Source organism: Mytilus galloprovincialis, chromosome 14, assembly GCF_965363235.1.
Source record: "Mytilus galloprovincialis chromosome 14, xbMytGall1.hap1.1, whole genome shotgun sequence".
Classification (NCBI taxonomy): Eukaryota; Metazoa; Mollusca; class Bivalvia; order Mytilida; family Mytilidae; genus Mytilus; species Mytilus galloprovincialis.
The window spans coordinates 54,366,107-54,389,654 of NC_134851.1; the positions used below are offsets into that span (position 1 = coordinate 54,366,107).

At 32.4% G+C, this 23,548-nt stretch overlaps 1 protein-coding gene across 1 annotated transcript; it reads right to left on the reverse strand.

Moving 5' to 3' along the window:
- Positions 1-589: 589 nt before the first annotated feature.
- On the reverse strand, positions 590-21,586 carry LOC143059667 (KICSTOR complex protein ITFG2-like). The gene is made up of 12 exons (XM_076233206.1): positions 21,451-21,586; positions 21,106-21,201; positions 19,284-19,325; positions 18,193-18,273; positions 16,764-16,863; positions 13,748-13,905; positions 12,817-12,950; positions 7,758-7,891; positions 5,808-5,896; positions 5,195-5,312; positions 1,513-1,689; positions 590-919 (listed from the first exon to the last, which is right to left on the reverse strand). The coding sequence occupies exons 1-12, from the start codon at positions 21,547-21,549 to the stop codon at positions 831-833; spliced, it is 1,317 nt and encodes a 438-aa protein (XP_076089321.1). The 5' UTR covers positions 21,550-21,586; the 3' UTR covers positions 590-830.
- Between the last annotated feature and the right edge of the window lie 1,962 nt (positions 21,587-23,548).

The window sequence follows — 23,548 nt, forward strand, 5'->3', positions numbered from 1 at the left end:
TCAAAAAGTTTTGTTTTAGTGAACGTCACTCATGGGTCTAGCTGCGTCGTGACTTCCATTTCATTGTTGAGCGAGTGGTTGAAAAACTATAAAGCTATATTGCACAAATTATTCGGCAAATTTAATTCTCATAATTGACATCTGCACAGCTGTCATTAGGGATGGTGATTAAGTACCTACTGAACAAAGTTTATTTCTAGTTTATCCTGCACAATATCACTAAGACGCTTGATGAATGTTTATAGGGCAGGGATACAGGCAAGCCCTCTATCTGGTAAATGACGTCACAAAGGCGTGTATAATTGACAAGTTTTTTCCGGTGACGAATGAACTCTTTAGTGGTCTATTCAACAGACTATGTATGCCAAGTGATGAGAAATGCTCACTATGTCCTTTGGGCAAGTTGAGCTAAAAAATGAGCTCAATTTTTACAGATATAAAAATATCAAGATAATCTTTTTTTTCAAATTTCAGAATGATGAACAGGCACAATTTGGCTGAAAATAAAATGATGATAGTGGGCAGACACTTGGCACAAGAGTATATAAACTCATCATGGATACCAGGATTAAATTTGGTATAAGATTGATTGTTGTTACCAATAATTTGTTATTGCTGAATCATAAATAGAACTTATATCACTGTGCTAAGCATCCTCTCAAATCTGTCTATTGAAAAAACTTCCTAAAATCTTTTCACAGAAATTCTGACACATTGTCCTAAATGTGTATATATCAAGAATGTATTTCAAATCAATTCTTTGAATAGTAATAGTTAAGATTTTGTATATACAAGAATCTTTGATTATTCCACATAGTTGTACAATATATTTAGGTTTTGTCATCTTCTAGAGAAAGATCTGGTTTCCATCCATAAAGTAACCAGTGGTATAATTCTCTTAGCTGACTGGTATCTGGATCTAAAAAAAAAGAAAAAGAAATACAATATTTCAACTTTTTACAAAATTTATCTTAAAAGTCAGAAGTCTACTACATACAAACTGTTAGCTTTGTAACTGTAGCTCTAAAGATTCTAAAGAATTTTTTAAGGAGTCCTTCATTTCTGTGTTCTTCACGTTGTGTTGTTAAAAGAGTATTAAGCTTCTCAATTATCAAAATTAGTGTTTGTCAAACTGCTATATAACCAGTGTAATTTTTCTAATAAAATGCCAAAAGCATACAAATTTCCAAAAATTTGAAAATTTTTATTTTTTTATCATAGGGTCAAAGTAAATCATTTGTCAAAATTTTATGAAAATTAAAGCGAGCCAAATAAATTTCAGTGAATGTGTTGGGTACCACCTTAATTCTTATGTCATTATTTGTCGATTCTTTATATTTTTTGCACATTATTGTCTATCCTTTATATTTTGGCACCCCATTATTCTATATTTTTTATTCTTTGTCCTATTTTTTTTCTACTCCTTTTTTTTTTATTCTGCTTCTTTTTCTAATATTATTCTGTATTCTGTAAACCCCATCCAGGCCCTCCACTGCGTTCATTAATTCATACCTGTAATATTTAGTTTAGTTAGCAGCTCATGAGTCTCCTCCATTTTATCCATAACTTCTATCAGGTTTGTGGACTCTACCCTAGGCAGTGTAATGTTGTAGTAGATAAAGATTTTATTATTAAATGTGGCATAGACAAAACTTGGAACGTTATCTTTCTGATTGACAGAATACAGACCTAGAAATAAAAAGTATTTATAATTCAAATTCACATAATAAAATATTGACTTTATAAATTACCTTAAATATAGTTTTGGATCATATCCATTTATAAAATTGCTCAAAAGAGGGGCAAAAGATACCAGAGGAACAGTCAAACTCATAAATGGAAAATAAACTGACAACACCATGGCTAAAATGAAAACGACAAACAGACAAATAATTAAAGAACACAAGAAACAACATAGAAAACTAAAGACTGAGCAACACAAACCCCACCAAAAAACTCGGGTGATCTCAGGTGCTCCGGAAGAGTAAGCAGATCCTGCTTCACATGTGGCACCTGTCATGTTGCTCATGTTATTACAAACCTTGTAAAAAGTCAAATTAGGAGGTCACATTCATGAAAAGGGAAGGGGATTGTAGTTATGAAGTAAGAAACATATTCAATATCAACTGAGAAACACTTATTCTATAGGGGTCAACCACTCAATCAACTTCTGATGGCTTCCCTAAAATTTACAAAGGGATGATTTCAACTCTACCTTTTAGAACTCTTGGTTTTATAGCTTCCTTGTTGAGCAGCATCCCTCTATCAAGGAAATCATGATAGGAAATAGAAGTGCGGGAATAATGTATCAATTTGGAAATATATACTCCATATGCCAGCGCTGCTAGAATGTTGCTACATAGAAATGGAAAGTTCACAAATGGGAAGCTGAAATCATCTCGTTTGTCATAAAGTTTTGTTTTCAACTGACCCTCATTATCAATTTCTAGATGTAAGTCAAGATATGAGGTAGATTGAACTGAATTTGACAATGTATGGAATGTTTTTGAAAAACTTTTATTGAATACCAGCTAATGTCTTTTTCTGTTGTTGTTGTTACAATTACTTATGACTACTTAACTATAATCTATTTTAAAGAAAATATTATTGTCATGTTATGTACTTGATCTGTGTTGATGGCTGTTACGAAATAGATATGTCTCGTCAATTTTGAAAATAATTTTTTTCACCATAATTATGTGATATTTAAAATATAGATAGGGATATAACTGGATAATCCTTTTGTGTTTTATTTTTGTTTTTTGTTTTCCTTCTTTATTTATTTTTTATTTTTTTATCTTTTCAAAAGAAAATGTAAAATATTTCCAATAAAGACTTATTTATAAAAATGACATTGTATTTATCTTATATGTATTATATTGTATGTATGTCATGTATTGTTGGAAATAAAAAAATCAAAAGTTCAAAAAAAAAAAAAAAAAAAAAAAAAGGAGATATGAGGAAGACTTAACTGTATCTGTTGTATCCTTTATCTCTAGTTTGAAGGGATAGATGCCCTCAACAGTCTATATAGCGGAAAGTAAAGTTAAAGGATATTGCTAAATTCCTATCTTTCATCATAAAAGTTCCTGTATGAAGTTAATCTCATAATAATAAACAAGAGGCTGTCACAACGACAGCAAACCGGATTTATTAACATTTATTTGTATCCTGCCAATATCACAAGAATCATAACTGATGAACGGTGAAAGTGAAAATCGTCAATATCAAATTTGACCTCCATTTTGTCTTCAGTATCAACACATTAAAATTTGACAAGAGGCTGTCACAACGACAGCAAACCGTATTTATTAACATTTATTTGTGTCCTGGAAATATCACAAGAACCATTACTGATGAATGGTGAAAGTGAAAATCGTCATTATTGAACTTGACCTCTATTTGTCATCAGTAACAACATATTAAAATTAGTGAAGCTTTGGTAGAACAGTTTATGCGTAAATGCACGGACACGACTGGAAACTCCATTTTTCAATCTTTCAAGAACCATAACTCCTGAACGGTAAAAGTCAAAATCGTCATTATTGAACTTGACCTCCATTTTGTCATCAGTAACAACATATTAAAATTTGGGAAGCTTTGGTAGAACAGTTCATGAGTAAATGCATGGACACGACTGGAAAAGCCATTTTTCAATCTTTCAAGAACAATAACTCCTGAACGGTAAAAGTCAAAATCGTCATTATTGAACTTGACCTCCATTTTGTCATCAGTAACAACATATTAAAATTTGAAAAGCTTTGGTTAAACAGTTCATGAGTAAATGCACGGACATGACTGGAAACTCCATTTTTCAATCTTTCAAGAACCATAACTCCTGAACGGTAAAAGTCAAAATCGTCATTTTTGAACTTGACCTCCATTTTGTCATCAGTAACAACATATTAAAATTTGGGAAGATTTGGTTGAAGAGTTCATGCGTAAATGCACGGACACGACTGGAAATGCCATTTTTCTATCTTTCAAGAACCATAACTCCTGAACGGTAAAAGTCAAAATCATCATCATTTAACGTGACCTTCATTTTGTTGTCTGTAACAGCATATTAAAATTTGAAAAGCTTTGGTTGAATAGTTCATGAGTAAATGCACGCCCAACATTTAGGTACAGCCTGCCCGACGGACCGCCCGCCGTACATCCCCAAATCAATAACCGACATTTTTGTCACAAAAATCCGGTTAAAAATAGGTATCAAAAAGAGGGGCACAATTGGTTCCCATTGGAATGCTGACAGTCGGTTGAAAAACATGTCTGCCAAATGTAACAAATATGTTGTCAATCAGGAAATCAAGCATCTTGATAATGTCAGTTTCAGAGAATTTTTTATTTGAATCGGTGTGATTTTTTACAAAGTAGGATGTATCCCCCTGTAAGACAAAAGAGGGATGAAAGATACCAAAGGGACAATCAAACTCATAAATCTAAAACAAACTGACAACGCCATGGCTTAAAAAATGAAAAAGACAAACAGAAAAACAATAGTAAACATGACACAACATAGAAAACTAAAGAATAAACAACACGAACCCCACCAAAAACTAGGGGTGATCTCCGGTGCTCCAGAAGGGTAAGCAGATCCTGCTCCACAAGTTGCACCCGTCGTGTTGCTTATGTGATTACAAATCCGGTAAATAGTCTAATTCGGTAGGTCACATTAATGAAAGGGAAGGGGATTGTAGTTACGACGTAAGGAACATATCCGTATCATTTGTGAAACGGTTATTCCTTAACGGTCAACCAACTCGTGATGGCGTCCGTAAAATTTACGAAGGGATGTTTCAACTTCACCATTTGGAACTCTTGGTTTAATAGCTTCCTTGTGAGCAGCAACCGTCTATCAAGAAAATCTTGATAGGAAATGCAAGCACGGGAATATCGTATCAATTGGGAGATATATACCCCGTATGCAGGTGCTGCTGGAATGATACTTGTATCAATGTTGGCCATTCTTTTTGGTGAAACAAAGCAATACCAACACTTTCAATCTTTTTTTTATGGAATGGGGAATACTTGTGTAAAGCGTAGAAAAGTCAAATGTTTTAATACTATTGCAAGATGGAAGAGTCTTAGGCTTAAAAAAATATACTATAAACCCCACCCAAACCCTTATAGAATTTTAAAACATTACACGTTTTATAAACCATGATGTAAATTTGTAACAGTACATGTATACCTGCTGTAAAAGCTGTCACATTTTCCTCGAACTGGTACCTAACAACATCTCTGGTGTGGTTAACAATATAGGTCTGTCCATCCCAACCACAACAAACTACTTCTTCTGTACCATTACCCTGACAAAATACAAACGATCTAAATTATAGAAAAAAAGATATCAAAAAGTAAACCCTACAGATATAATTTACCAAAGTTTTTGTCCTTGAACTTTGACCTAGGAAGTTGTACAAACATTATGACACACCCTCTGGTGTTGGTTAATACATACATGTCAAGTATACAGTATGAAATGGACAGACCACATGGGCTTATCAACTGAAACCAAAGTTGTTGACCTTGAACTTTGACCTAGGAAGTTGTACAAACATTGTGACACACTCTCTGGTGTTGCTTAATATACATATCAAGTATAAAGTATGTAATTATAACTGTTCTCTAGATATAGAGCGTACACAAGTTTTTACAGACCGACAGACTGATCACTAGTCACTAGTCTTTGTCCTAATTAATATTAACATATCAAGCTGAAAACAAGCCTGATCCTATAAAATTTCAAGGTCAAAAACAGTGGTGTTAGTAGGAACTGATTTTTTATAAATAAGAGTACTTACAGTAACATCAAGCTTTGTTAAAGCAAACAGTTGATGATCCACTTGTAATGACCATAAAATCTCTTTGTTTTCTATTAATATTAATGTTCCTGTAACAGAAAATCAACACGTTCAAAACTCAATTTTACAGTTGTTTTCAACTCTTTTAATGGGAATAGGCAAACATTATTCAGTGGGTTTATATTTCTGCTGCTAAGTTTACCTCAAAATGTACATAACCTGATGTTCAGTGGTTGTTGTTTGTTGATGTGGTTCATAAATGTTTATGGTTTCTTGTTTTTTTATATACTGTAAATTCAGAAACTATTTTGTGCATTTATTATTGCGAATTTTTTATTATATACAAAAATGCGATTTTAATGTTTGCAATATGGAGAAAAATCAAGTGTTATTGTTTATAAATAATTTCAAAATGCGAGTTTAAATTATTGTGATTATAACCCTGTTGCATTTTTCGCAATTAAAATAAACATTGCAATATTTTTTTGAATTTATAGTAGATTAGACCGCTTCTTTTCCTGTTTTAATGGTTTAACACTATAGTCGCCGTCAGCTGAAATTCGTAGCGGTTATCGGTAAAAATAATCTAAACTATCAATCGCGTTCACTTAAGATATAGTTTTTCATATTCCATTCATAAATCGCATAAAGAAAAACCACTACTGACCTACCTTTTAAGTGATCACACTGTAATAATCCTGACCTTCACATTTTCCAGAATATTTTCCATTGTAATTCCGCCATCTTCGTTTCTATGAGGATCATTTGTTTACATATGACATTCGTCACTGTACGCAGATTCCTGAAATGTTCCTTTCATTGATGTGATAAGGTTTCCCGCGCTTTATGCAAATTTTATGAAATTGAACTCCACGGAAACACTTCCGGTAAAAACAATGGCTGATTCCACCATTCAAAATCGTCTATGAAAAAGTGAAGGTCAGGATTATTACAGTGTGATCACTTAAAAGGTAGGTCAGTAGTGGTTTTTCTTTATGCGATTTATGAATGGAATGTGAAAAACTATATCTCGAGTGAACGCGATTGATAGTTTAGATTATTTTTACCGATAACCGCTACGAATTTCAGCTGACGGCGACTATAGGCACTGTGTTGAAGGCCGCACTAACTACTTTGACCTATAATGGTTTACTTTTACAAATTTTGACTTGGATTAAGAGACATCTCATTGGCAGCCATACCACATCTGTTTATATACATTAACATAAACACAATCAAATACAATCCTGAAATATAATATTGTACCCATCAACATTACCAAACATCAGAGTAAAACTGTAAGATGATTTGTTTCTCATGAATATTGTGCACTTTACAAATATATTAAATCCTGGATTATTAGAAAACATGGCTATCTGTACTTGGAGAGGGATTTTGACATTTTAAGCATGGAAGCTCTGAGGGGATATCATCCATGGAGGTACTTTTGCATGTAAATGCATTAGGCAATGAAACTATGCCAGATAACAAGGTAGCTATCCAAGGATAGGGCTGTTTAAACAGGGGGATTACATGTTAAAGGACCAAGGTAGGTGCTGTTTTATAGAGGGATTAAATACAGTGGATTCATTTATTTTCATTAGATTTCATGGTTTGAGGTGAACTAGCAGTGGCAGATCCAGAAATTTTCATAAGTGGGGGCCCACTGACTGACCTAAGAGGGGACCCGCTCCAGTGATTCCCTATATAAGCAACCAAATTTTTTCCCAAAAAAGGGGGGGCCCGGGCCCCCTGCCCCTCCCCCTAAATCCGCCTCTGACTAGAAATTAAAATGTTCAACGAAGTAAAAATTCTCTTAGGCTTGCATGAAGACTTTGGTAAAACCACTAAATCAAATATCCCTGAAATTACATTATTTTCTCAATCCACGAACATTGGTACATACAAAAAATAAATGAATTCACAGTACCGGTACTATAGGACCCTCACCATCAAGAGTAGAAAGTGCATAAAATGTTCCTCCCCCAGCTTTTCCTCGGTTTCCTTTGTTAATTCCTCCCACAATCTCAGTGGTAATCATACTATTACGGATTCTGGCTGAACCAAGTCTTTCTTCTACAAACCTATCAATTAAATAAAAATTAAAAAACATGAAAAAATATTCGCTTTTTTTTTATAAAAAATTAAATAAGTCTTCATGTAATCAAAGTCAGAACTATTCAATAGTTTACTTTAGAAAAATCTCAAATCATTTTGCACTAAATCTTTCAATATAAAAGTAAGGAGATGGTCCGAGAACACAATTAATTCGTAGTGCATTTCTTTTAGAACATAAATGAAAATAAAAAAAATCCCACCTGCGCTTTCCCAATGAAACTTTTACAGTGTGTTGTACTACTTTTGGGACAAATTATATCAAAATTATAGAAAACTTCATCGCCTCTAACTCAAAATATGGACAATTTTGTGTTTAGGGTGTCTTGAAATCTTTTGACAGCTTCCGAAGTGCTAATTTTTAACCTTTTTCAGCTAGACCAAATCACTACTTTCCTGTAAAATTCTGGACCCAAATTTTTTTACAGTGTAATTTCACCCCCCTACTTACAATTTGAGGCATTAAACTCGGAGAAATAAATTTGGAAGGGGTATAAAAATTATTGGCAAGTAGCCCACTGTTAACACTAGGGACTATATTCGTAAACAACGAAAATCAAGGGACGACAATTGTGGTCTCGGACCTAATAGGATAGAAAGAGTTGACAAAGCTTAAAAAAACTTGGTATGACTAAAGCTTAATTAATTATAACACTGCTTGCAAAGTTTCATAACAATAGGATATATATTATAGACACTATGTTAAATTCTATACTCATCTTTGCGTGTTAAATTTTGACGTTAAAATTGAAAAATTTCAACTATCAACATTTTGGGCTTTGAAAATTAAAATGTTGCAAAAAAATACTTTTCAAATGCCCTAATATATCATTTATTATGTACTTAAAGCAATAGAGTACTCATTTGATTTATCAGACTTAGCATAATTATTCAAAAGTCAAATTTATATCAGCCTGGGCCTAAAATTTGAGGTTTTTCAATGAAAGGGGGCCTTACATGAAGATGTAATATATTCCAGCAATTTTAAATTTGTGAAGCTTTTTGGTTATAAATAATCCTTACATATGTATTGAATGTACTTTAAATAGAAAGAAAAGTTACAAATAGCATATCATATTACTTTAAAAGGGTCTTAAGCCAAGCAAGACTGGAAAAAAATAAGGGTCAATTTAAGCCGTGCCACATATTTACATTAAAAAATGCATATTGAGGCTATAAGAAATAAAAAATTGTGCCCTTTTTATCATTTCTATACTCATGTGACATGATACAACAAATCTGAGCACAAAAAGGCTCTTGCAATTAACTTTTCTTACAGACAGTATGGTCTGATACAAAGATTTTTGCCTTTTTAATGAAAAACTTGAATGCAATTTTAGTCTCAACAGGCTTATATTTAAACCACTTGCTATCCTACAGAAGAAAAGAAAGATATTATGTGAAATGGAACAGGTACATTAGACATTGTAAAGTGCTTTTGATACAAATTTAGTGAGGTCTTTATTATAGACTTCAAATTTTATGTACCAAGAACCCCACTTTTGACTTCATCCAAACAGGGCGTTAGACAAGGGTCATTTATACAACACATTTTGTACATATTATCTGAAATATCCTTCTTTTCTGTAGATTCTGAGTTCATAAACAAGTAAAAGTACTAGATAAAGGCATATAAACACAAGTATTGACACATGAAAACCTGTCAGATAGAAAGTCAGGATGCCATGTATACATCAATATTGAAAAAACCTTGAAATGCCTATTTTGACCATAAAATGCCAAAGTTGGTCATTTTTGCAGAAATTCTATAAAATAAAAGTTTAAATCCTTTAGTTTCATGCTATTTGACAAAGTGACACCACCAAATCATTTAGGGAAGTTGCCAAAGTACAGATTCTATATTTACAGACTTCACCTCTTAGGTCCGAGAACACAATTAATTCGTAGTGCAGTTCTTTTAGAACATAAATGAAAATAAAAAAAATCCCACCTGCGCTTTCCCAATGAAACTTTTACAGTGTGTTGTACTACTTTTGGGACAAATTATATCAAAATTATAGAAAACTTCATCGCCTCTAACTCAAAATATGGACAATTTTGTGTTTAGGGTGTCTTGAAATCTTTTGACAGCTTCCGAAGTGCTAATTTTTAACCTTTTTCAGCTAGACCAAATCACTACTTTCCTGTAAAATTCTGGACCCAAATTTTTTTACAGTGTAATTTCACCCTCCTACTTACAATTTGAGGCATTAAACTCGGAGAAATAAATTTGGAAGGGGTATAAAAATTATTGGCAAGTAGCCCACTGTTAACACTAGGGACTATATTCGTGAACAACGAAAATCAAGGGACGACAATTGTGGTCTCGGACCAGATACAACAAGAATGTGTCCAAAGTACAGAAAGGCAAAATGTGAAACAATTGAAATGAAATAACAAACAGCATGATTTTTGGTAAAACAATTATTGCAGACAGCATTGATAACCCCTTGTTTAAAGGCTCCTGACTTGGGACAGGGAAAACAAAAACAATGACTCAGTAGATTATTAAAAGTGCTCCATGAAAGAAGAATCAATACCCCAATAGTTTTTTTGAATTAGAAATTCAAACTTATTAAACACTGAAAAATACCATGTAAAAACGCTGTATTTGTAACTGGCTTTGTTAAATCTTCATCTAATATCAATAATGCTAAAAAGAAATGTACAAATCACACATTTAAATAAAACATGTAAAATGTTCACATAATCTTAGTCAGGCCTAAATTAAAATATTGTTTGTTTGCCCTTTTCCGACCCTATGTTTTTGAAACAGGGTAGGTAGGTAGGTAAAATATTTTATTTTTCTTTCCCAAAAAATAACTTAGCTCGTTACATTTTTTGTCATGGGTAGGCAGGTAGGTATAATATTTTATTTTATAGATACAAAATCTGCATGATGTCATTTTTGTCTGTATTGCTTTTGTTTAAGTATGCTTTTGCTAATAAGTTTCTAGGACTATTAGTATAATAGTCCCAAGTTTTGAAAAAAAAGTATCATGTAAATGTGAAGTTAATTCATTTGTACTACAATTTTTTTCAAATTTCAAAATATAGGGCTGTGCGGCATATTTTAAAGGCAGTGTCTGCGCTTACCCGCATGCGGGTACGAATAGTAAAATTGACATTCGTAGGCTGCACGTACCCACTTCCGGTTTTATAATAAAATGCCATCGGATCGGGAATCAAACGTGAAATATGTATACAGAAATTATCGATAATATGGGGATTTTGAATAGAACGAGTGAAGATTATGACAAATAATATTTTCGAATTGTATTTATTAGTTAATAATACATAATAAACCTAGCAAATTAAATGCACACTGATTGAAAATGAAATCTACAGTCCCTGTAAACTAGTGCTATAATATATAATATCTGAATTTTAAGTTGCTTCCACTCTTCAGAGGTAAAATATTTTTTGATGCGCTGAAGGTCTACATTTTCGTCAAATATTTTGTTATTTATTAACGAAGCTTTCACGATGCCTTTGTTTATCAGAAATAATGTATTAGGCCTTATAATTTTTCCTGTCGAACTTTTTTAAAATTTTTTGCCTCCGTGAATACAGGCAATATGTATTTTGTTAAACTTTATTTCCTCTTTATTTTTTGTGTTTCCAGTTCTTCTTTTCTCTGCAGCTGCAATTGACTCCGAGTTTGTTTTTATATACAATTGTATAAAATTCACCGACTGATACTTTTGAACAAATTGTTCCAATTCATAACTTTAAAATGTCTGCCCCACATATATATCAATCTTTTCCCATTTTAAGAATATTTATTAACCGAGAAAAACTGTTCACTTACCTATATATAAATGCTTTCAAAGTAGTTGATTAAATTTATTCACTAATTGCGACAATTTCTGTATATATTTCACTTTTAATTCCCGATCCGATGGCAGTTTATTATAAAACCGTATGTGGGTACGCGTAGCCTACGAACGGCAATTTTGCTATTTGTACCTGCATGCGGGTACGCGCAGACACTGCCTATTTTAAACGTTTACATACCTGGAATTTTTAAGAATTTTAACTTGCACTAATAGTACTACTACTATGTACCTTGAACGCTTTCAAGGTTCAAACCTAAAGTTTTTCTGTAAGCAGGTAAGAGATAATTTTGTTCTGGTAAAATATGTCCGGGCAGAAATACATTGTACATTACTAGTAGAAAAAGTCCCTAGAGTGTTTAAATTTTTGTGTGTGCCTGTGTTTCCAATAAAAATGCTACAATTTAGACTTGAAACTCAATTGTCACGTATTTTACACCGCATTTATAAATGATCTGTATGGAAAAACTTGGCGATTTTACTGCCAAATATTCTCCCCTTTACAGACCTTTGGTTCATGTCAGATATAAATCAGAATATATCAATGCTGGTCAAAGGCATCATTAACATAATCATCCTAATCTACGGACCACCAAAGGCCATCCCTACATAGGATACAAAGTCTGTTTACAAAATATTTTGTACACACGTTGATAATTTAGTATTGGACGAACTTTTTTTGAATGAACCCTGCTCTTCATGTATAAAGACAGAGTAACGTTCGTTAAATCATGATTTCAAAGCTTTCAACATCGATTTCAAACAAATGCTTTGAAACTCCAAATGCAAGTGTTCATTCATGTCAAACGCTCATGTGATACCAAACGGACTAGACCTTATACAGGAAAGATAAAACCTGAGAATTCCGGTAAAAAAGTTTTGAGCGGGAAATACAAATATAAGATTTTTGGTAGGAACAAAAAATAAAATAAAATAAAATCTTGCTGGTAAACATAAATAAAAGATTTTCAGGCGTAACGAATTTATAGGGTCGGTCGGTAAAGGGCAAACAAACAATATTTTAATTTAAGCCTCATAGATACAATTTAATATCTTACGTAGATTCACTTTGTCCAGGACTCTCCCCACCTGTTACCACAGTCAGACAAAGTTTAACATAAGTCCCACCAGGCTGTGCAACCAGAAGTTCTGGCTTGCCTTCCTCTGATAAATTAACTGTTAGAGATCCTATCTACAAAATACAGAAAATCAAGAATTATCATCCACATTACATAAAAGCCTTAACTCAATAAATGTTTTCGGACTTGTAACCATGTTCTGGAGAATATAAACACAACTTTTGTCGATTAAAATATTTTCAGAGGGAGGAGTGGATTCAGTGGACTACAAATTGTATAACTTAGAGATTTCAAAAATGAATAAATAGTAGCAAATAATTTGTATGACATTTCTGTGTTAACCTGGTATGGCCCTTTTCAAGGTGTTGTTAACTGTTTTCTGAGATCAATTTAAGCTGTGAACTGTTTTCAACCCTGTTTGTTAACTGTTATTGTCATTTTTGCATTTTTCTTTAACTGTTATTGCAAAAATTGAGGTGTTAATAACATGTGAAAGGACCTCCCATTGCCCCCCCCCCCCCACCCCACCACCCTCCCCACCTCATTGCTAGCAATACTAGTTTTCATGTTTTCAAATTGACTGAAAGATCAGACATTCTTTACATGTTCTTATCATAATTGACAACATGCAGAGGTAAGTACAATGTATCATAATAACCAGAACTTATCCACAAAAAAGATTCATTTCAATGCAATGTATTTATGCATTTGTATAACTATAATTAATCTTGCATTCTTGGCTACTGGTCAATAATTGCAATTATAAATTTATAATACATGCTTATTTCTTAATTAACAGTACTCTAAATGTCAAGTAAGTTATAACAAATTATACAATGGAACAGTGATTTAATGAATCAAGGACAACTTTGAGGAATCATTCAGACTGGTACCATTTTGTCATTCATACCTGCCCACTCAACTGCCACTGAGAAATCTGAATCAGGTTACCAGTACTATTTCCAGTTCCTGCTTCTAGCATATCACTAGAGCTATCTTGTCTCCATCTAAAACATCTGACTACTCTATCTGAGTAAGCTACAACTATTTCTATCTGTCCATCTCCATCTACAAACAACACAAATACATCATCATGTCATTGCCTAGGAACAATCTTCAAGATAGCTCTAAATTTCGTATAATGCGGATTCATTTCAATTTGTGGGATATTTTTGTTGATTTTGAATGTACAGGTGAAAAACAAAGGAGTACTAGGGGCAATAAGGCCCTTATTTGGCCCAAAAATGACTGCAAATTATAAAAGTTTTCATACATATTTTAAATTACCAAAAACTCGACTAAGGTATAAGGTACTAAGAAAAACAAAACAAAGGAGTAGGTCTGGTAAGGACCTATTTTGGCCTCAAATTTCAGGTTCATCTGACGAAAGATTTTGACCACTTTTTAAACACTTAAGTGTCTATTTTATTTGAATTAATTTGTTAATGTGAAAGATTTTAACAGATTTAGTCATTAAAAACGATCTGATTCAAGCTCAAATATAAAAAATCTACCTAAAATGCCAAAAAATGTAACTTTTCAGATGGTTTTTGGTAAAAATGAAAGTGGCTGCATCCGTGTTCATCCTCAACCTTTATATATGTTATGTATTATCATAAAATACAACTTACATTTCAATATTAAGGATGAACACAAATGCGGCCACTTCCGTTTTAAACGAAAACCGTCTAAAATTTAACTAAAATGCTAGAATTATGAGGATTTCAGTAATTTAGCATGACTTAATGGTGCTAGTACCGGATATATGTGCATTGTATTGTCAAAAACAGCCCATATTTATGTAACAAAAGCATTCTACTGTCCAATAAATAACTAAAGGTTTACATTTTAACAATTAAAACAATTGTAAAACTGCTATATTTTGGGGCCAAAAAGGGGTCTTACTGAACCTACTCCTTTGACATCGAAACAAGTTACCATGGCAACATATCATGACCTAATTTGCATATTTTGTTAAATTTCATGATTTTCCTTGTTTTTTTCATTAAATCTTAAGTATATTTTAGATTGAAAAAGTATGTGCGCACCCAAGAATAAACTTTATATTTGGTGAGATTATGCCAATAAGTTATAATAAAGCGGCTGCGCAGAGTGTTTCCACAATGGGAATAAAGATAGGAAACTGCATAAATTCTGTATTTTACAACGTTTTTGTGAAAACAGTACATATTATTACATAATTGTGACATCATCAGATAAAAATCTTCATGTTTTTCATTTATATTTCTTGACCCTATGCATTTCTAAACATTATGTGCCAATTTGAAATAGTTATCAAACATTTTATTTTCTTGGGCCAAAACTTGGCCTTAATGCCCCTACTCCTTTAAAACATTCAAAAAATTAAGCATTTTCTATATGCAGAATTTTGCAAAACCACGAAAATTGGTATCCATGAAAAAAAATGAATCAACAGCAATATAAAAAGAAGCAGTAAATTAAAGGCAATGAAGCAACTTTCCAAGCAAGTTATCAATAACATTGGCAAATCTTCTTCTTTCTTTACAATATGTATGTTAATCTTTTGCAAACTGAAAACTTTAACAGTTTAACTACATCAATTTTTACAACATACCTTCATCCTCCAAAATGTGATTGGTGTTTAATGCCACTGTCAGCACAATTGGCTATTTCATTATGGTAAGTTTTTTATTGGTGAAAATAGAGGGAGTGACCCAAGAATACAAAGATTGGAGTCAAGCACACCTGCAACGTGCAGTGCTGAACTTACAATCTAAGTGTTGATAGTCTTGTGAATTGCCTAGACCATTTAGACTTCAAAGCCCCCTTCTATTCTGATTAAAAGAGAAATTTTGAAAATGTTGTTTATTTAGAAGTAGAACGTAAATAAGCTGTAAAAAAAACCCCAAAAAAATGACTTTTATTTTATATACCTTAGGCCAGGGTTTTTTAATTTGTTGGTTTATGGATTTCCCCCATGAAAAAGTTGGGTTGGTCGGTCGGTAAAAAGAAAAGAAAAAAAAAATCTTTTAAGGAAGTAAATTATGCAAAAAACAAAATGTTTGGTATGCTTTTTTGTCATCATTTCTTAAAAATTGTAGTTCCATGAAATAGTATTGCTCAGCTGTCATAAACATGGTATGACATGGTCTAATAATTTCCCGTGAAAAAGGGGTGTTGTGTCCAAGGACTGTGGCAAAGACGAAATTAAATCGTCATTTTACAAACGAGAAGAAAAAAACCAATTTGCGTAGCTCTTAATCAATTTCAGGAAACTTGATGAATAATGATCTACAAGCACGACAGCTGAAAAATTGACAAAGAGTCGTTCGAAAAATAAATTTCAACACACACGTCAAAAGCGTAATAGACTCCTCCACTGGAAAAACGAGGATATCGGGTTCATAAGTTGTTATGCATTCCTGTTTTATATATTTAAATGGATGATTTTTTTATCATAAGCTATGAAACATGAATTTGATGAAAATTCCAAATGATTTGTTTTTATTAACATGATTAAATACTTTAACTTGACGTTTACCACGTTTGGACAAGTTGATTTTCCATTTTTTCTATAAGATGATGCATTTTACGGAATGATGACAAATACAGGAAAGAACTTAATGTGTAATGGGTTTTAAACACATGTTTCGTTCTGCAATATTATATACGCAAATGACATTTCAAGGTTAGAAATCATTGATTGGTCTATTTTTAGATACGTAAATTTTTTTTGGAAGTTTTATTTTTTCAGAAGAGTGTTTCAGTTTTGTTAGTGTTTTTATAAAAAAAAGAATATTTTATTTATTTTTCAGGGATAATGTTTTTGTTATGGTCGGCGGGAATAAAAAAGCATGAAAATTCAATTTTATTTTTATTCTGCAAATTGGCAAAATCGGGTCGGCAGAGCTGTAAACCAACAAATTAAAAAATCCTGGCCTTACCTACATCTGCTATTAACAAAGACTTTCCATTAGCTGGTAAATGTTGAGTATAGTGTGGCTTCAATATAATTCTATTTTCTTCTTCTGCATCTGTTTCTGTCTACATAAAAAACAAAATTACAATTTCTATTAAATAAAGTCATATATTGTGAAGATAATATTATACAATCGAGACAACAACTCACTGACAGAAACATAGAGATCAAAATATAGTCTTCAACAGAATATTGTCTGTATGTTTCATTTTCAAATTGCTTTGAGTATAGTAGGTAGAAAAAAATCTAACACAGGCTATAGAAAATCTGCTATCATTACCAAATTAATCAAGCAAAAATTACAAAAAAACAAGAAAGTCTCCATAGTACATGGATGCCCCACTCGCACTATCATTTTCGATGTTCAGTGGACTGTGAAATTGGGGTCAAAACATTAATTTGGCATTTTAATTAGAAAGATCATACCATAGGGAACATGTGTACTAAGTTTCAAGTTGATTGGACTTCAACTTCATCAAAAACTACCTTGACCAAAAACTTTAACCTGAACTTCACATTATCATTTTTTATGTTCAGTGGACCGTGAAAATATGGTCAAAACTTTAATTTGGCATTAAAATTTGAAAGATCATATCATGGGGAATATGTTTACTAAGTTTAAAGATGATTGGACTTCAACTTCATCAAAAACTACCTTGACCAAAACTTTAACCTGAAGCGGGATGAACGGATGCATAGACGAACAGACAGACAGACAGACAGACAGACAGACAGACAGACAGACAGACAGACAGACAGACAGACAGACAGACAGACAGACAGACAAGACAGACAGACAGACAGACAGACAGACAGACAGACAGACGGATGTACAGACCAGAAAACATAATGCCCCTCTACTATCGTAGGTGGGGCATAAAAATTAATATAAATCCAAACTGTTTAAAAGCTAGCTATTGTCCTGATCTGAAAATCATTCTGATGAGTTTACTGGCTGTTTCTAAATTCCCCAAGTCTTCTGTCTACCTTCTCTCACAGGATAAGATTTTATATTTTTCAATTGTAGCTTGTTTAAGAAGACTGAAATCTTGGGTGTTTGTGTAAGAAAATGAGATATATTTTAAGGCTAGTACACATTATAAATGTTCATTTTTGTTATAACAACATTTGCTTCAAAAATTTCAACATCTCTACTTTTCAAAGGAAAATTTACCATCTGATCTCTACATTTGGCATTCCATAACCTCTCATTTATCTTTTTGATATGCCTACTCTACATTGTGAGTAGAATGCAAAATTTGTCAAAACCACAACACCAAGTATCGATAAAATATAAATTTTTCATAAAACATTCAAATAAATACATCCACAGTAAATGGAATGGAAGAAGCCATTACAATTTTCCAGCAATTGTCCTTTAATACAATACTAACCTTACTGTCATCTTTCTTGACTTCAGCAACCACTTCAAATAAGTAGCACCATCCCTCTGCTGTCAGCGCTAGTAATGTATTCTGGAAAGAAAGGAAAAATGCAGGTCCTTACATTTTACAGCTAGCGATAAATTAGGGTTAGTTTATAAAAGATAAACTTACGAAAGGAGGTCAAATTTTCATACACATACACAGATGCTCCAGTCAAAATCTAACTGGGACGGTGATTTATTTTAATGGATTATGGTGATATTCATGTTATTAGTGATCAAGTCGAGTGACTTAAGAAAGTGATATATCACAGTGAATAATGGTGACAGTACACATGTAGGTGATTCACACTAGTTTTAAGTTTGCTGTTCAATCAAAAATTTTGGCAGTTAAATCTTTGTGGTGTTTAATGTTCATGTTTCACTTCCCTGTACAATGCATTTAAATGAACAGAAACAATGTGTGTACGGTAAATATGTATGTAAAATGCATCATTTTGTTTATTTTCTTTGGTTACATCTTCTGACATCAGACTCGGACTTCTCTTGAACTGAATTTTAATGTGCGTATTGTTATGCTTTTACTTTTCTACACTGGTTAGAGGTATAGGGGGAGGGTTGAGATCTCACAAACATGTTTAACCCCGCCACATTTTTTACGCCTGTCCCAAGTCAGGAGCCTCTGGCCTTTGTTAGTCTTGTATTATTTAAATTTTAGTTTCTTGTGTACAATTTGGAAATTAGTATGGCGTTCATTATCACTGAACTAGTATATATTTGTTTAGGGGCCAGCTGAAGGATGCCTCCGGGTGCGGGAATTTCTCACTACATTGAAGACCTGTTGGTGACCTTCTGCTGTTGTGTTTTTTTTTTGTTTTTTTTTATTTTGGTAGAGTTGTTGTCTCTTTGACACATTCCCCATTTCCATTCTCAATTTTATAACACAAAATTAGCAAAAATTAGACAATATAAGAAAATGTCAAGATGATTAGGACATATATATTCAATAGCTATTTAAGTTAGCAGTATTATGAATCAATGTGTACTCAATTCTTATTATCTTGTATCCCATAGATTTACTCAACTGTGATTTTTACTAACCTTTCCTTTATTACAAACATCACCAATACCAATACAGGTTAACTGAAATAAAAAAAATATTGTCATAACTTTAATATAGTGATGTAAGTTGTTAAATATTTCATATAAAAAATACATGTCATAATTTTAATATGGTTATTTTTTTATATGTTTTATTGTGATCTGCATAAAATTTTCAACATAGCACTATAAAATTGTGTCTGCACCTTAGATCTATGACAATGTTGTTAATTTCTTTGACAATGGCATGTGCACCCTTAGTTTCTAGCGATAATTTTTCATATCAATCTACTGTGCTGAGAAAAGAAATATCAATCAGTAAGATCAAAGGAAAATATCGTAAAATAGCGATAAATACATTATGTCATAGTCGAGATGCTGTCACACTGAAGTACATGTATACCCCTCCCCTTTTGGATAAAAATTTAACATAGTCATTGTTATACATATGTATGTACCATGCTTAACTCAGATCATCCCTAATATTAATGTTCCAGACCATATGAGTACATGTATTTGGACCGTACGCGTACGGTCCGGACCGTATACGTATACTCGTACGGTTCTGTCAGATCATAGGTTTTGAGATCATATGGGTTAAATTTAAACAAACATTTATCAAAATCTTTATTTTTAGTTAAACAAATTGTTATTATTACAAAATAGATGGCCGATGATGAAGTAAATAAGCGAACAATTGAAATTAAATATTTGCTTAATTGTATATCCGTGAATTCTATTTTGTTACTCTGGCCGAAGGTGACACTTGCTTCTAATAAGAACGTCGTATTTTTTACATTTACATGTTTTGTTAATGCATGTTCCTTTGCGTATGCATTTCTTTTGTAAAGTTCATAAATACTCTAAAACAATTGTCCTCCCACATTATGTTTACTTCCGATAACTTCAATTTCAATGAGCATACTGAGCTGCAATTAATGAATTACCGGCCTGCAAAATACAGGAGATTAACAGATTAAATAAGCGTGATCTTTTTAAATAGTTAAAATATTAAGTTTTTATGTCAAATGCTGTTGAACTTTTTATATTAATTGGAGATTGAGTCATGTTGATCTGTTATATACATTTGTATCTACTATCTAATAAGCTTGACCAACTTCTTAATATCAGTCAGACCGTACGTGTACGGTCCAAATACTCATACGGTCTGGAACATTAACACTACACTACATTTGCTGTATTTGTCAAAATCTTTCTGAAGTCTGGTCCTTATAGTAGTTTCTTTGGCCTTTGAATTGTTTTGATTCAAACGTCACTAATGAATCTTTTGTAGACATGTATCTGGCATACAGAATTATAAACCTGTTATCTTTGATGAGCTTTTTTTTTACTGTTCAATTTTTTTTTAAATCTGTCAAATGTACTATTTACATCATATTTTCTGTTTAAGGGTTTGTGTGTTTAACTGCTATTCTTAAAACTTAAGTGTGTATTTTAAATTCTCATTTCATTTTTTAAATGCAACCACAATATACATTTTTACATGATAGAATTGTCATCTTACATTTTGTATATATTAAAGTAAAATGTTACAAACTCAACTTGCATACTTTTGGCAACTTTAATCCTGCTTCCTTTTTTACAGCACTAATCACATATCAAAGCCCCTAAAAACACCTGCATCTGACTGTAATTGTGGAAGATGTTTAGTTTTACAAGAGATTTCATGTTAATTTTTGCAATAAATATGCTTTACATATACATTAATATTGTATATTACATATAAAAATACAATTGCCATAATGTGCTGTACATTAGGGTGTTGAATTGTTAGCAATCAATCTACTAAATCTATTCTTACCATGCCAAGATCTGAGCATTTCCTCCATGGTGATGAGAATGTACCTCTGAAGATATGAAGATCTCCTTCTGTGTTTCCAACTATAAGTTCATTTGCCTACATTAAAAAATAAAATGTAACATTTGAATAAATTAAATCATCAAAGTTTGTTTAGCATAGATATTTTAAAGAAAAAAATCTATTATGAAGACCATTTTTTTGCTATTTGATTATTTTTACCATTGACTGAGAACTTTAAGGTTAAAAAGTGGGACGTTGCAGTTTCGGTATTCATTTAAATCTTGGTCTCGCTGCAATATTCTTCGTTTTTTGTTGGTAACCACTATTGTACACCTTGTTTTGTACCTGATCGTTGTCGACATCTCCTAATAGAATTGCTTGATTGAATAAATTTCCAACAAAATCTACTTCAATGCGCTCAACGAAAGAAACTGTTCTCCACATTAAGGCGTGTGTAAAATCTGCACAATATCGGATATCGATAATTCCGGAATATGCCTTAAAGTAGCATTATGAAAGAGCAAAGTCTATTTTCTTCGCCTGTGTTCATGATACTTCATCAAGAAAATTACAATGATTTATTCACCGAGTGGTGTGATCTAGAAATTTTCATAAGTGGGGGCTCACTGACTGCCTAAGAGGGTCCCGCCCCCCCCTAAATCCGCTCTCTGAGCAATTAAAACACATCTATTCAGCAAGATACACACTGTTGCAAAAGAAACTGCTTACAAATTATGCCAAAAATATCAAATTCCCTAAAACATATCATTTAGTTTTTCAAGTGCACTGAGAAATAACTTGATTTCAACAATAATCAAAATTGTGCGATTTTAAAGAAAAATGGATTATTGTCGTTATGTTTTATTTTTAATTAAATTATGATATTAAAACGGATTTTTTTTTTTGTTATAACTGGTTGGGTTTGTGTGGCTTATATATAGTCATTAGTTTTCCGTATGTGTTGTTTTGTATATATTGTTGTTTGTTTTTCTGTCTATTCTTCTGTTTTGTTGTTTTTTTGTTTTATGATTTCATTTTAATTTCGACTTATGAGTTTGAATGACCCTTTGATATCATTTGCCTCTCTTTAACAGTGGAGAACATTTCATTCCTTTTCCATCAATTCAATTTAAGAGACGAATTTTAAATCATGAAAGGAGTAGGTTCAGTAAGACCCCTTTTTGGCCTCAAAATATAGCAGTTTTAGAAAATTGTGAAAATGTAATCGTTTAGATATTTATTGCAAAGTAGAATGCTTCTGTTACATAAATATGGGCTGTTTTTGACAAAACAATGCACATATATCGGATACCAGCATCATTAAGTCATGCCAAATTACTGAAATCTTCACAACTGTAGCATTTTAGTTAAATTTTAGACGGTTTCCGTCTGAAATGAAAGCAATCTAATTATAAACCGATCTCTCATCGCTCCTGTTTCTGATATGTCGCGTGGGAGATCTAACGAAACCCGCTTTGAGGTCACATGTGAGTGACCTCGTAGGTGTGTCTTTTTCGACCAATGAAATTGAGTCTTCCACGATCTTGGAAGTTTAACGTAAGGCAAAGGGATGTAACTCATTTTATTTACGACGAAATCGTCAGTCATAATAATTCATAAACTTTTTTGATTGGCTTATTAATAGGTCGTCAACTCATTTGCATATCTTTATAAATTCATGACTTTTAGTTCACTCACATGTGACCTCAAAGCGGGTTTCGTTAGATCTCCCACGCGACATATCAGAAACAGGAGCGATGAGAGATCGGTTTTTAATTAGATTGAAATGAAAGTGGCCGCATTCGTGTTCATTCATAATATTGAAATGTAAGTTGTATTTGATGATAATACATAATATATATAAAGGTTGAGGATGAACACGGATGCGGCCACTTTCATTTTTGACAAAAATCATCTGAAAAGTGACGATTTTTGGCATATTTGATAGATTTTTCATATTTAAGCTTGAATCGGGGCGTTTTAAATGACTTATTGAGTTAAAATCTTCCCCATTAACTAATTGAATCAATTGAAATAGACACTTAAGTGTTTAGAAAGTGTCTAAAATCTTTCGTTAGATGAACTTGAAAATTGAGGCCGAAATCGGCCCTTACCGGACCTACTCCTTTGAACATTTTACAGTATCAATAAAAACTATATATCACATGACTATACAGTCTTGACAATAGATTAACTATTCCCAAGGTACACACCAAACAACAATCAAGTTCTGGCATAGTTAAGTTAATCATGAAAGTATTATATTTACTTCCATGAGTTAATTAACTATATTTGACCAATGTCAGTGGACAACATTTCCGTGACTCCATGTGCTGCTTCATATATATAGAGACAAAATATCGTTATCTGGTTCAGTTAAAATAGATTGTTTACGTTAGTTTTGAGATTGTTTTCTTGGAATTATTTCAATACCATTTATAAG

Bases quoted from the DNA above. Each gene is read 5' to 3' on its own strand.
- LOC143059667 (XM_076233206.1), bottom strand. From the start codon at position 21,549: ATGTGGAGAACAGTTTCTTTCGTTGAGCGCATTGAAGTAGATTTTGTT. The intron at 19,326-21,105 runs GTAAGAATAGAT...TTTTTATTTCAG, and splicing joins AATGCTCAGATCTTGGCATG to TTAACCTGTATTGGTATTGG. The intron at 1,690-5,194 runs GTATACATGTAC...TTTTATTTCTAG, and splicing joins TGTGACAGCTTTTACAGCAG to GTCTGTATTCTGTCAATCAG.